General features: G+C 42.5%; 1 protein-coding gene across 6 annotated transcripts in view; it reads left to right on the plus strand.

Annotated features, from left to right (window-relative positions):
* LOC116056251 (spectrin beta chain, non-erythrocytic 1) overlaps positions 1–15000 on the plus strand; it is a 197380-nt gene that overhangs the window by 83980 nt on the left and 98400 nt on the right. For 3 of the 6 annotated variants that reach the window (XM_035991916.1, XM_031308419.2, XM_031308413.2), the window contains exon 1: positions 1–223. This exon is cut by the window's left edge. The exons of the other annotated variants lie outside the window; for them this stretch is intronic. In XM_035991916.1, the coding sequence (XP_035847809.1) occupies positions 1–223 (223 nt within the window). The remainder of the gene's footprint in view (positions 224–15000) is intronic. 6 annotated transcript variants of the gene reach the window in all.

Here is a 15000-nt window from a genome sequence, read left to right on the forward strand (position 1 = left end):
AGCGCCGCTAGCGCTCTCCCCGGCCCTCTGTCCCCGACTTTGGACTATGCCGGTGCCCTGTCGCCCCTGTCCGGCGGTCCCGGACAGTCCCACGCCTCCAGCCCTGGCCGGGGTACAAGCCCCAGCCTCAGCCCCATCAGGGGGCCCAGCCCCGGGCCCGGCTTCTTGGGCCAGGCTGCCTTTAACTACAACCAGCTGGAGGGGAGGTTTAAACAGCTTCAAGGTAAGATTGGGAGGAAGAAACATTTGCTGGTTTGGTGAAATGTCCGTGCAACATATCTTTTAGGGCTTGTCCCGATTCGATTTTATCACGATACATGGGTGATACCGATTGGATTTTTATTGCGATTCCAAAGTATTGAGATTTGCAATTTTCTTGACTTTCTAGGGGCAATACATCATGATACATTTCTAAAAACTAATTGTATAATGCACAGTCAGTCTGACATTTATTTCATTTGTAAAGAAGAACATAACATAGGGCTGGGCGATATGGAGAAAATCAAATATCAGGATATTTTTGACAAAATACCTCGATATCGATACCGCAACGATACTGTAGTGTTGACTATTGGTGCTTTCACAAAATATTTACACAATGACATTTTTGATAAATAATCATCAGTAAAGTGGATATAATGACTAAGTGGGTAAAGGCAAATAATAGAACAGTTACAACAGTCTGGTAAGTTCAGAAAATGACGTCACTTCACTGTAATGCAGCCTTTAAAACCAGGAAAAGACACTTATGTCATATTACGATAGGCCTGTCGCAATATGCAATAAATGAATTAATCTCATGATGAATAAAAATGAGCTCGATCATTTTTTAAGTGCCCATATTATGAAATAAAATCACCTTTTCTGGGATTTGGGGAGTTATTTTGTGTCTCTGGTGCTTCCACACGCATACAAACTTTGAAAAAAAACATCCATGCTGTTTAGAGTGAGATACGGTTTCTGAATGTGTCCTGCCTTCAGTCTCTGGGTGAGCTGGTCAAAATCTGCACGGCTTTCTACGTCACTAGTCAAAATGAGGGGGCTAGGGGGCTAACCGCTACCATGCTAGCTCGTTCTGAATGGCAAAACACTGCTACAACACACACTAGTTCACCATAATCTACAAAAGAACTACTTCCATGTCCCTGTTCTGCAGGTATTCCACTCAAAGTTGGAAGTGCTCCCTCGTTTAGAAGAAGTCTCCCGGCTAATCCTGCCTTGTACTACTGAAGTTGGAGAAACAGCTAGCTAGCTCATGTAGTTCTTACCTAGCTACTGAGCATGTGATCTCACCTAGCTACTGATCATGTGGTCTTACCTAGCTACTGAGCATGTGATCTTACCTAGCTACTGAGCATGTGGTCTTACCTAGCTACTGAGCATGTGCGACTGCCAACAAAGATGTTACAGCAGTGAGAGGTCTCACTCTGTAGCTAAAACAGAGACCTGAACACAGGGTGAAAAGAGGAGCTGCAGCAATGTGCAACACAACAAAAATATGGTGTTTTTTGAAAATTAAACCATGTAAACCTATTCTGATACAACCTCAAAACATGCTCAGTAGCTAGGTAAGGATTACATGAGCTAGCTAGCTGTTTCTCCAACTTCAGCAGTACAAGGCAGGATTAGCCGGGAGACTTCTTCTAAACGAGGGCGCACTTCCAAGTTTGCGTGGAATATCTGCAGAACAGGGACATGGAAGTAGTTCTTTTGTAGATTATGGTGAACTAGTGTGTGTTGTAGCAGTGTTTTGCCATTCAGAACGAGCTAGCATGGTAGCGCTAGCATGCTATGGTTAGCCACCTCGTCTCGGCTAGTGACGTATAGACACAAAATAACCCAAATACCAGAAAAAGTGATTTTTTTTCCCCCTAATATGGGCACTTTAAAGGCACCATTTCTGGATACAGGCTGTGTATTGATTTATACAGCACTTAGACCTGCTTTATAATTAAAAAAAAAGACATGGGACTCTCACTTTTCACAATATGGGACCTTTGGGACATGTTTGCCTAACCTTAACCAAGCATTTTTGTTGCCTAACTAAGTGTATTAGTCCTTTACACTTTACACCTTAACCACAACTGATTTGGCATGATGTTTTTCAGAATTTCAGCAAAAGTCTTTTCTCATTGCAAGGACATCGTCAGATGTGATCTGAACATCTCAGAAATTAACCTGTCAACATTTTGTGTAATCATGTTGGTAGTATTTTACCCAGTGGTGTTTGCAGGGTTCAGGCCCTCACTTGAAATAAAAAGAGAAAGATAGAGGGAGTCATTAATGATAGATATTCAGTGGCTGCTCATGGGTGATAATCACAACTACTGGCACTGGCATACTTACTATTCAGCTTGTAGCCGAAGGAATGCACTTTAAGGACCTAGCATAAACTGAAGGCTGAACTGAGACGGGATTTGCTGTTTTACGGGCGTGTAGATAAAGTTGAGTTTTGAGCAACATTTTAACGTAGGACGTAGTAGCTTTTCATAGTTTTTCTCACTTTTTTTCCCAACGTTTTTTTGCATTTGCCTATGCTGCCTCTGCCACGAGCCAGCCCTGGTTTAGAGCCTTGCTGAAAAGGGGCAGGGAGCTGATGAAATCACCGTTTATCAGTCAGCTGTCACACCCAGATTCTATCAGATAGGTGTGACCGCTGACCCTTCAGCCTGGCCTCGGGTGTTGGCCGAGGAATGTCCAAGTAATCATATTTTATTAACGGGGTAATGAGTGAGTTATTCATTTCTAGATAATGATTCACAAACTCCAGAGCCCATTAAAGAGACACAGGGGATTTAGTTTTCCCTTGTGCACACAAGAAACTTTCTGCACACAACATACTTTTACCAAATCTAAGATTAGCAAAATAACAACAAAGTACTGCCAACCAGTGGTGTAGTCTAGTTTTTTGTTTCCCTCCCAGATTTAGACTCACCCGTTCTGCTAGCATCCCATTGACTTCCATTCATTTTGACGTCACTTTGACAGAGAATAACTTTACATCTGAAGAGTTTAAAGACTCTATTTGTCCATTGTTTATTTCTAAAGAAACACGACAATGTATAAAAGGCTCCATTACCTTGTACCTCACGTTATGGCTCCGTAGCAGACGTTTTTGTAATAATAGGCTAACGATTGTGTCATAACCATGCGACTTTCTGTCGCACGGTAGAGAAATTACCGTATAGTACAGGAGAAGTTTGCAGGCAATCGGGGGGACGTGGAGGCATCATACAGTCAAGGGAGAAGCCCATAGTGAGTCCATGAAAGCATCGGAACAATATATTTCAGCAACGTTTTGCTCCTGCTCCTACGCTCATGGACAGCTCCTACTCACGCTCTCCGTCTCTGCTAGATTGGGAATGATTGAGATTTCTCTTGGCACAGCTACCAGAAGACTTCCAACTTTCAGACAGGTTGCTCACGTCACATCTACGTCTTCAAGCTCAGTTGGAGGCTGCTCAGTAACGCTCAGCCATCACCGGGAAAGATCTTCTAATATCCTTCACTGGTCTCCGTCGAAGTCTGTGGCGTCGCTGTGTCCATTTCTTTCACTGTTTTTTTGTAACGTTACCGCGTAAAGCATCCGCCTCATCTGGCTCATTTCCTGGAGTCCCTCGAAGCTTTTGGCAGTATAGCTTCAGGGGCAGGCTTACGAAAACACTGAAAGAGTGTAGTTTATATTTGCTTTCGTTTCATATATCCTCTTTAGTGATTCACGTTAGTTAATTTCAAATTTGCACAGAGAATGACCGCCAAGCAGGCTAGTTGTTCCTAGGCGACTCGCAACACAGACGGTGTGAATTTATGAACGTAAGTGTGAAAGTTCTCTCACAAAACAATCATCATTACGTAACGGTATCCTTGCGTTTTTGTAAGTGTGTATACGGAAATCCTTGACCTTTCCTAGTGGGTATACTCCGTATACCTGCGTATCACGTAGACAAGGCAACGAAAGGCCAGATTCATACGGCCCGCAGCCTCGGTTTGTGAAAGGCAACAGCAAGAGTCATTTGTTGTAAACTTAAATGTTGGCAAACTTTGCATTACTGTAAAAAAAAAAAAAAGTAAAAGTAAGGCAGAATTGTTTCTGTTTTTTAGATATATTCACGTCTGAGTGGGGTAGACTTGGTAACATTGCCATTTTAAAAAGAATGAAAATAAAAACTGTTATAGAACAGTGCATTTGTACGTAATTTGTACGACATTTGTGTGTGTGTGTGTGTGTGTGTGTGTGTGTGTGTGTCTGTGTGTTCTCTGTGTATCTGGGCCTTAAGTCACACACAATGTTATTGTCCTTTCACACACAATGTTATTGGCGTTTCTCAAGTAACTTACTGGCAGTTGTAACTGTTTTTCTGATTGTCTTTTTCTGTGACTCAGTGGCATTTCCAAACCAGCAGATAATACAGCAAGTTAAAACATTTTCAATAAAAGCATTCATTTATATTCTTGCAGTAGAAAGACTTTGTCCTATAACTCATCTGCTTTTGGCCAGTACCCTTCGGAACAAGCTTATTAAGAACAGTGCATTTGTACGTAACTTTGGGACCATTGGGCATCTTCGCATTATCAAATCTGGCACTCTGGACACCCCTGCCCTAGACTCTTGATATTGAAAAAGCATATTTAGGAAGAAAAAGCCTGAGTTTTAGGACAGTAGAGCCTAGAAACATCTGACCAAAGTATATCTGTTTCCCGTTAAGGTTAAGGTTACGTCTCTACCGTCCACATTTCTATATACACGACAACCAACACATTTACGTACAAATCCCCAAATTATAACTTTATCTCAGTCTTTACAGTCTGTACAGTTTAGACCCTTGATATTTAGAAAGAAAAAGCCCTCATTTAATGATCATGTTGGACTAGAAACATATGCAATATGTTCATCAAACATCTGAGGGATGAAATAGTTCTCTCTGTCGCTGCTGGCTCGTTAAGTTTAAGTTAAGAATGAATGAATGAAGACAGGCTGGTTTTGCCCAACACCCGCTGGACTTTGCACCTATACTCTAAGATAACGTCTACTGTTTACTCTTTAACTTTCACTGAAGCACGCAAACTACTTCCCCTTCCCATACATGCAAACACAACTTGTGACCTAAAGCACACCGCAGTTTCAAACTTAAACACCCATATGTACTGTGTGTTGCAAGTTGATTTCTTTTCCTCTTAGTCTTAGTCTTTCAGGATCTCTTTTTCACAAACTTAAACTCAAGTGAAATGCAGATTATTTCCAGCGATGCAACTCTAAGTGGAAGCTCTTTGACTTACTCCGTTACTTTATAATACGACAATATATATAAAGTGAAAGAGCAGCGCTTGTTCCTCCCTCATCACCACCACTGAGGTGCCCTTGAGCAAGGCCATTAAAGCAGCCATATTATGCTCATTTTCAGGTTCATAATTGTATTTTAAGGTTGTACCAGAATAGGTTTACATGGTTTAATTTTCAAAAAACACCATATTGTTGTTGTACTGCACCGCTCTCTCTCACTGCTGCAGATCCTCTTTTCAGCTGGTCTCTGTTTTAGCTACAGAGTGAGACCTCTTTTCTTCTTCTGTACTATCTTTGATTGCACTGCACATGCCCAGTAGCTCAGATGTAGATCATGTCAGCTAGCTAGCTCCATAGACAGTAAAAGAAAGGCTGTTTCTACAAATTTGGTCAGTTACAAGGCAGGATTAGCTGGGAGACTTCTAAATGAGGGCGCACATGGAAGTAGTTCTTTTGGAGATTATGGTGAACTTGTGTGGTGTTGTAGCAGTGCATTGCTATTGAGAACGAGGTAGCATGCTAGCGTTAGCATGCTAGCGTTAGCCATAGCGTTAGCATGCTAACGGTACGAGCTAATGGTTGCGGTTAGCCTGCTCGTTTCGGCTTGTGACGTCACAAGCCGTGCCGATTTTGACCAGCTCACCCAGAGACTGAAGGCAGGACACATTCAGAAACCGTATCTCACTCTAAACAGCATGGATGGATGTTTTTCAAAGTTTGTATGTGTGTGGAAGCACCAGAGACACAACATACCACCCCAAATCCCAGAAAAAGTGATTTTTTTCATAATATGGGCACTTTAACCCCCAACCGCTCCAGTGGAGCTGCTCAGCCTTTTTCTGAATTAGGTTTTTTCTGATTAAGACGTGTGTGATATTCTGGTATTCTTTGGACATGTATACAGCACATTCAGAATCTGCGTCTCAACCAGGGTTTTTACTGCAGTTTGGGACAGTTTACGGCCTAAGGGAGATTTACGGTTCTGCAGTGGCTCTACGTAGACCTTTCGCCGTAGCCTACGTAAGTGGCCTGAAGTTTATGTCTGTGTTGGTGTGCGTCGATCTTTTTAAGAGAATAGCAGGACCTGTGTGTGTGTGTGTGTGTGTGTGTGTGTGTGTGTGTGTGTCTTAATCCCGGAAGGGAAACGTCGTGGATATAGACTACGTGCATGTAAACGTAGTCACTGTTGAATCACTTTTAATCTCTGTGTTATTGTGAGGATACTTGGGAAGCAGTTTGAATTCTTGCAGGTAGAGATGATGATTGTTTACGATTTAAAAGTAGTAGTAGTTAGATAACTTTATTGTCCCCGTGGGGCAGTTGGGATTGCGGCAAAGTCGCAAGGCACTTTATGACAGGACATCAGACATATGATCTAAACAAATAGTCCCTACATCAGACACTGACAGACATAACATGAAGAACATACATCACACACTACAATACACTATACACCCTTGGGTATGACCAGGCCAGCTGGACATCTAGCTTATTTTGATTGATTTAAGGCTTTCATGGCTGTGGTACTAAAGAGAATTTGGATCTGTTCTTGGTCAGAAGGGGTGGGCAGAAACGAGGCCTAGATGGCAGTAGTTTAAAATGAGATGCCAGGGTGTGTGTGTAGTCACACACGTTATTGGCCTTTCTCACCAGTCTGTCTTTGTAAATGTGTACAATGCTCTGTAGTGTTATCCCTAGTAACTTGCTGGCAGTTGTAACAGTTTTTCTGATTGTCTTTTTCTGTGACTCAGTGGCATTTCAGAACCAGCAGATAATACAGCAAGTTAAAACACTCTCAATAAAAGCATTCATTTATATTCTTTCAGTAGATTGATGTCCTATAACTCATCTGCTTTTGGCCAGTAACCTTCGGAACGAGCTTATTAAGCACAACGAGCAAACTATTTTACACTTTCCAGACCAGAGGAAGCTCTCAAAAGGATGTCCGTCATCGTCAATAAAAAGGATTTTTAAAAGCAGAATAGTTTTCCGTGGAGAAACGCTTGAGGCTAAAGTTATCGGCAGGCTGAGTTTAGACGAAGGTTAATGGAGGCGGTTTACCGATCGGCGGGCTGATGCCCAGAAACCTTCAGCATCGTCCCTCGGATCTAAAAGTAGCTCGCTGGCTCGAGGCCAGACGGAGGAAGACGTGTGGCTTTGACTCAACGTTTTGTTGGGAACAGAGAAGACGAGGCAGGGCGTCAACATGTTCCCTGAAGATCTTCGTGATTATAAAAGCCTGTGGCGTTCTGAAAGGGAGCAAACTACAGTATATGAAAAACCTTTTTAAAGAGCATGTTGAGGACCAACCGTAGAGCCTAGAAACATCGAACCAAAGTATTTCTGTGTCCCGTTAAGAACTTCTATACCGTCCACATTTCGAATCGTCATCATCACGCTCAGGGCCCTATCTTGCACTCGTGTCTTTGCTAGTTTAAGACCGACGCAGTTGTCAGTTTCCCGTCCAGTGTCCGCGTCGTTTAAATAACAAATGCACCTTTGCCCATCTGTGGCCTATGGGTATGCTGGTCTTACAGGGAGGTGTGTTCAGGTGCATTCTGGACATGCTGGTCTTACAGGGAGGTGTGTTCAGGTGCATTCTGGACATGCTGGTCTTACAGGGAGGTGTGTTCAGGTGCATTCTGGACATGCTGGTCTTACAGGGAGGTGTGTTCAGGTGCATTCTGGACATGCTGGTCTTACAGGGAGGTGTGTTCAGGTGCATTCTGGACATGCTGGTCTTACAGGGAGGTGTGTTCAGGTGCATTCTGGGAGTATTGCTATGTTGAGGCAGCGGGAAGTGATGGCACCATTGACCAACAAAAACCTGGTCTAAAGTCAATAACGCAGCATTTCATTGTTATTTTAACAGAGCATTAGTAAAATGCTCCTAGGCTCGTGCACAGCGCGCACACTATGCTTGTTACACACACAGGGACGCACAGCAGCACACACACATGCAGAAGATTACAAATAAAAATATTACGGTGCAAATCCTCCATCATAACAGCAATGCTCCAAGGTCCAAACGCACCTGGCTTTTAAAGGGAATGGGAGATGATCTCTGATTGGTTGATTGCATGTTACGCCCAAAACACACCTCTGATTAATGAAGACACTAAGTACAACCCTTTAGAACCATGCGCCCGGCACACGGACCCTTTTTTCTCCTGTCAAACTAGCAAAAGTGGATTTGGACACACCCTAAATGCACCTGTGCCAGGCGCTTAGATCATTAAAATAGGGCCCTGAATGTCATCGAAGGTCTTATCAATGAGGTTTTGAGTTTGTGTCGTTTGGAGAAGGGTGGATTCTCTCGTGCGTTATCTTTTTATAGGATCATAAAGTGATCTGTGAGAGACGTGGGTGGATTTAATTGATCTGCAGCGGTGGAAGAAAGCTGGACTGTAGAAGGGAGTCCATAGGCTTTAAAGACTTGTCTCCTAAAAAAATAACGTTCCCAGAAAACCAAGCTGCATTCTTTTATTTATATATATATATATATATATATATATATATATATATATATTATGTACATTTGTCTGTGTGTGTGTGTGTGTGTGTGTCTGTGTGTGTGTTTATTAGTGTCTGTCTGTGTTTGTGTCTGTGTGTGTGTGTGTGTGTGTGTGTCTGTCTGTCTGTCTGTCTGTCTGTGTGTGTGTGTGTGTGTTTATTTGTGTCTGTCTGTCTGTCTGTCTGTGTGTGTGTGTCTGTGTGTGTGTGTGTTTATTTGTGTCTGTCTGTCTGTGTGTGTGTCTGTGTGTGTGTGTGTGTGTGTGTGTGTCTGTCTGTGTGTGTGTCTGTGTTTCTTGTATGTGTGTGTGTGTCTGTCTGTGTTTGTCTGTCTGTCAGTCTGTGTGTGTGTCTGTGTGTGTTTGTGTCTGTCTGTGTGTGTGTGTGTGTGTTTATTAGTGTCTGTCTGTCTGTGTGTGTGTCTGTGTGTGTGTCTCTGTGTTTCTTGTGTGTGTGTGTGTGTGTGTGTGTGTGTGTGTGAGTAGGTTTGGTGTGTCACAGTGCAGCATTAATGTGCGTCTGTACCAACTTCATAGACCGTTTGAAGATCTGTTCCCTGAAGAAACCACAAACCTTTCTTCAAACTATCATCAAGACTTACAGACATTAAAGGAGCTCCTTTGCTGAAACCCTGACGGTCCCCCAGAAGCCCTTTACCTTCTCCCAACAGCCAGAGAAATAGGTCTGGGAGTCGCTTTTATGAGGGCAGTTGCGACGCGTTTGGAGGACATAAATTCCTGCGTGGCTCAGGTGGTTCAGAGCATCGCCTCGCATCCTAAAAGACCGCCGGTTGAAATTCCCAGCGGGGTGATGAATATGGAAGCGCTGGGTGATTATTGCACTGCAAAGAGGTCCAGATGTGAGCGGGAGGAGACTAAGTGGGGGCAGCACTCGTTCCCTGTTAAGGCTGATTATCGAGCGAACGTCCGCTGTTAGAAGTCGAGCAATTACGGACGTAAACAAGTCATCAAACTGCCGTCTGAACTGACTCATGGGAGGTTAGATGCCGACTGATGTCGGGGTTCATCTCTCAGCCATTCATACATGTATCTACGAAATGTAAAGCTCTGTAATTGGTATATATTCCTCGTATTTATTACTGTCAGCAGCACATTGACTGCTGCTGTATAAGAGCATGAAGATCCTGGGCTGGAGCGGTGATCATGTCCTGAAGAAGTTAAGGAGAAAACACAAGACTTTCACCCAGGAAACAGGTGTTCATGTCCTGAAGAAGTTAAGGAGAAAACACAAGACTTTCACCAAGGAAACAGGTGATCATGTCCTGAAGAAGTTAAGGAGAAAACACAAGACTTTCACCAGGAAACAGGTGTTCATGTCCTGAAGAAGTTAAGGAGAAAACACAAGACTTTCACCAGGAAACAGGTGATCATGTCCTGAAGAAGTTAAGGAGAAAACACAAGACTTTCACCAGGAAACAGGTGTTCATGTCTTGAAGAAGTTAAGGAGAAAACACAAGACTTTCACCAGTATAAGTTAACAGAGCGATTGTCCAGCTTGTATTTACCTTCACAAAAGTGCTTGTTTAGCCGCTGACAGACTCAGATTATTATTCTAAGTGTCTGACAAAACCATCGTTTTGTTTTTAAAAAAATATCCTAAGAATAATAAGAAAATATCCTGTCAGTGTTTACCAACTTCAGCTGATGTAAACCAACATTTGAACATTAATAACTCAGATAATGAATGCTGTTAGCATCAATAGCAGCTTCCAATCCTTTGTTTTTGAAATTAGCGGTGGGCGGAGGCTACACTCTGGTTTGCATTTGATTGATTTATGGATTGGGACAGAAATGACCGTTGAACACCGATCACGCTAACGCACACTATCTATCTTTCAGACACACACACACTCACATGCATGCACACAGACAGACACATGCATGCACACACACAGAGACACACAGACAAACACACACACACACACACACACACATACATACACTCACACACACACACACACACACACACACACACAGACACACAGACAAACACACACACACACACACACACACACACACACACACACACACACACACACACACACACACACACAGACAAACAAAGAGACACACACACACACACACACACACACACACACACACACACACACACACAGACAAACACACACACACACACACACACACACACACACACACACACAGACAAACACACAGACAAACACACACACACACACACACACACACACACACAGACAAACACACACACACAGACAAACAAATAGACACACACACACACACACAGACAAACAAAGAGACACACACACACACACACACACACACACACACACACACACACACACACACACACACACACACACACACACACACACACACACAGACAAACAAATAGACACACACACACACACACACACACACACACACACACACACACACACACACACACAGACAAACAAAGAGACACACACACACACACACACACACACACACAGACAAACAAATAGACACACACACACACACACACACACACACACACACACAGACAAACAAAGAGACACACACACACACACACACACAGCCACGCTTACAAAACAATAACATCATGCCTGTCTGCTCCGCTGCTCCCATCATCCCCCTCTTTTCCTGTGTTGTTCTGAGCCAGCCAATCAGCGGACATCTTGGTGGTTTGGGAGCCCCCGAGCTGTGTGTGTGTGTCTGTCTGTGTGTGTGTGTGTGTGTGTGTCTGTGTGTGTGTGTGTGTGTGTGTGTTTTGGGTGAAAGAAAGAGATTTGGCTAAAACGGTCTGCAAGAGAAGCCACAAAAAGAAATTCCAAATCCTGTGTGGTTTGGACATTTTTTGTGCTGTCATCCCTCGTTTTTTTTTTTGTGTCGGTCTACAAGGTGTTTAATCCTCTCCTTCTCTTCTCCTCTTTCTCCTCCTCCTCTACCTCATCAATGTTTCATGAGCCCCCAGCAGAGCGTCTGTCACTGCCCCGATCATCCCTCCCTCCCTCCCTCCGTCCTCTTAGTGAAATTATAAAGGGAGCGTCAGCCGTACCGTCCCGATAGAAGTCACACAAAGGGTGGGATGAGAGAGGCTTCCCTCCTCCTCCTCTTCCTCCTCCTCCTCCTCCTCCTCATCCTTCATCATCAGCGTTACCTTCTCTCCACTCAGCAGTAGAGCTGCACTGATTACAACTTTCTAGGCCGATTCCGATTTTCTTTGAGTTAGGCCAGCCGATACTGATTTTAGCTGATTCCAATTTCATTTTTTCTAACCACTTTACAGCACACACAAATATTTATTTTCTATCTTTTCTTTAATAGAACATGTGTTGAACAGATAATGGATCACTATAAAATAGAACTATATAAATTACTCCTGGTGTGGGACATTCACACACATCTAAAGAGCAATGTTAGAACCATTTCCTTCTTTTCACATCAATATCAACTAAAGAAATGTGATTTAGGTTTTTGGTGTCGTCCCTCCACGCCCTACTTTCTCCTTGCAGGTGTTGCATATTGCAAACTTGTTATCTTCTGCACACACGCTGAAGAATTCCCAAACAGCTGACATGTTGCAGGTTAATTCACCAGGTTCCTACATGTTCAAAAATAGCGCCGACACGCCTTCACACCGCGAGCGGAAAAGTTGAGAGAAAGGAAAAAGAGACTTTGCTGTCGCGTCTGTGCATGCCTTTTTGAGAACTGTAACTGGTATAACTTATGTTGTCAGTTAATTGTAGCGTTGACCGGCATGAAATCACCATATGTCAGACTGACCTGCCGGTCGCCGGTCATGACCGAGCACGTGAAAACCGGCCAATTCCAGTCACCGGCCGGTCTATCGGTGCATCTCTACTCGTTACCAGTGTAACCGAACACGGGAGTTTCTGCTCTACCGCTGCCTCCATCGCTCAGTTATTGTTGTCTCTAAGGTCAAAAATGAACTTTATTTGTTTTGAAAAGACAACAATATATTTTATATTTATTTATAAAAAAAAAGCCTCCGAAAGAAATCAGACCTGTGATGTTCAAGTCTTACTGTGTTTATTTCATGTTGTGCACACAGAAGGAGTCTGACATACTGTATATAGTCTCACAGTCGCCTCGTGTTTCCTGTAACCTTCACCTGAGGTTGAGTGAGCAGTATCACTCTCACACACACACACACACACACACACACACACACACACACACACACACACACACACACACACACACGGAGAGGGAGAGAACAGTGTTACTGTTGAAGGTGACATGAGTAAGTGTTTAAGGAAGGAGCTGTGTGTGTGTGTGTGTGTGTGTGTGTGTGTGTGTGTGATCACGGTGTGTTGTTCCACACGTAGATGTGCAGCATGAAAGAGCTCTTTGATGGGGGTGCTCGACTGAGCATGCTCAGAGCAACAGAGAGGGGGTGGGGCTTATCTGAAAGAGAGAGAATAACATTAAGTCAAAATAAACTGTGTGTGGGTCTGTGTGTGTGTGTGTGTGTGTGTGTGTGTGTGTGTGCGTGTGGGTGTGTGTGTGTGTGGGTGTGTATGTCAGCTGCACAGGATGAATACCAGTTTTTTTTTTAAAAGGGAAGTTCACTCAAACCACAGAGATCGTATCAGTTCATAACCAGAGTTTTAGCTATTTTGAATTGAGTTTCTCTGGTTTTGTTTAAACCGCCGTAAAGCCTCATATTCCAGACCACAAACCCAACAAGATGATTATGTTTTATGAAATGTAAATGAAAATGTAGCCCCAAAATCACCATCACCAAACCTACCAGACTCCATGTAAATAATCAGTACTTTTAGCATGTATAGAGCCAGCATATTTCCACATGTAAATGGGTGAATTAAGGGTTTATTTCAACCAAACCAGAGTGGTGATTGTTGGAACAGTGGAAAGATGAACCAAGATGGCTTTTCATAGTTTTATTTTGTTTCCGTCAACTTTGAATGAAGTGTGTTTTACGATGATAAAAGTCCTGATTATTTACATGGAGTCTGGTGAGTTGGGTTATGGTGATCATATCCCCTCTTTGGGGATAAAGGTGGGGTTAAAAATGTATGAAAATATTTGCCACAGTGGCAAAGGTGCCAGAGGGGGGGTCAAGGCTTAATATAATACCATCGCCAAACTCCATTAAAATAAACAGTAATTTAATTATCGTAAAACACACTACATTCAAAGTGGACAGAAACAAAATTAAACTATCAAAAGCCGTCTTGGTTCATCTTTCCACTGTTCCAACAATCACCACTCTGGTTTGGTTGAAATTAACCCTTAATTCACCCATTTACATGTGGAAATATGCTGGCTCTATACACACTAAAAGTCCTGATTATTTACATGGAGTCTGGTGGAAATATGCTGGCTCTATACACGCTAAAAGTCCTGATTATTTACATTGAGTCTGGTGGAGATATGCTGGCTCTATACACGCTAAAAGTCCTGATTATTTACATGGAGTCTGGTGGAAATATGCTGGCTCTATACACACTAAAAGTCCTGATTATTTACATGGAGTCTGGTGGAGTTTGGTGATGGTGATTTCGGTGGTTTCATGTTAAACTAAAAGGATCTTACTCTTTAACTAAAAGGTCTATCTCTGTAGGGATCCTTTCATAATGTTGTCAGACACTTAGAATAATAATCTGAGTCTGTCAACAACAGAACTTTTAGTGGACGTAAATTGACGGTGCACAATTGCCCATCAACGTTAAATTGCGGCTTGTTTCTCACTCAATACTGGACCAATGTCAAAGATTGTTGTTCCCATCAGTCACTTAGACACACAAACATGGAAATAGGGTCCAGGTTCAAAACTACTAAAGTTACCTTTTAACTTCCTTTAATTAATTGTACATGTTGCTTCAGTCAACAAGTTTTTTCGAGTCCGTGCAAGTTAATTAAAAAAAGTTATTTATTTATCATAGAAATGAAGTGAAAGCCAAGGCTGCTGATTTAAAAGTTTTGGCAATTATTATTATTTTTTTTATGTGTATCATATCCTGTTGTCCTCGGGTCAATTGTGACCCATTTAAAAAAAAAAAAAAAAAAAAAACTTTCTTTATCAGAAATTTTTTTAATAATAAAATAATATGGATGGTTCCCTACAACGCTCCTCACAAGTCAAATAAATAATCCGTTCACTACTTTCATTGAATTTGGGTGTTTTAGTCAATTTTATAACATTTGAAGAAAAAACAA

This window comes from Sander lucioperca, chromosome 15, assembly GCF_008315115.2.
Source record: "Sander lucioperca isolate FBNREF2018 chromosome 15, SLUC_FBN_1.2, whole genome shotgun sequence".
Lineage (NCBI taxonomy): Eukaryota > Metazoa > Chordata > Actinopteri > Perciformes > Percidae > Sander > Sander lucioperca.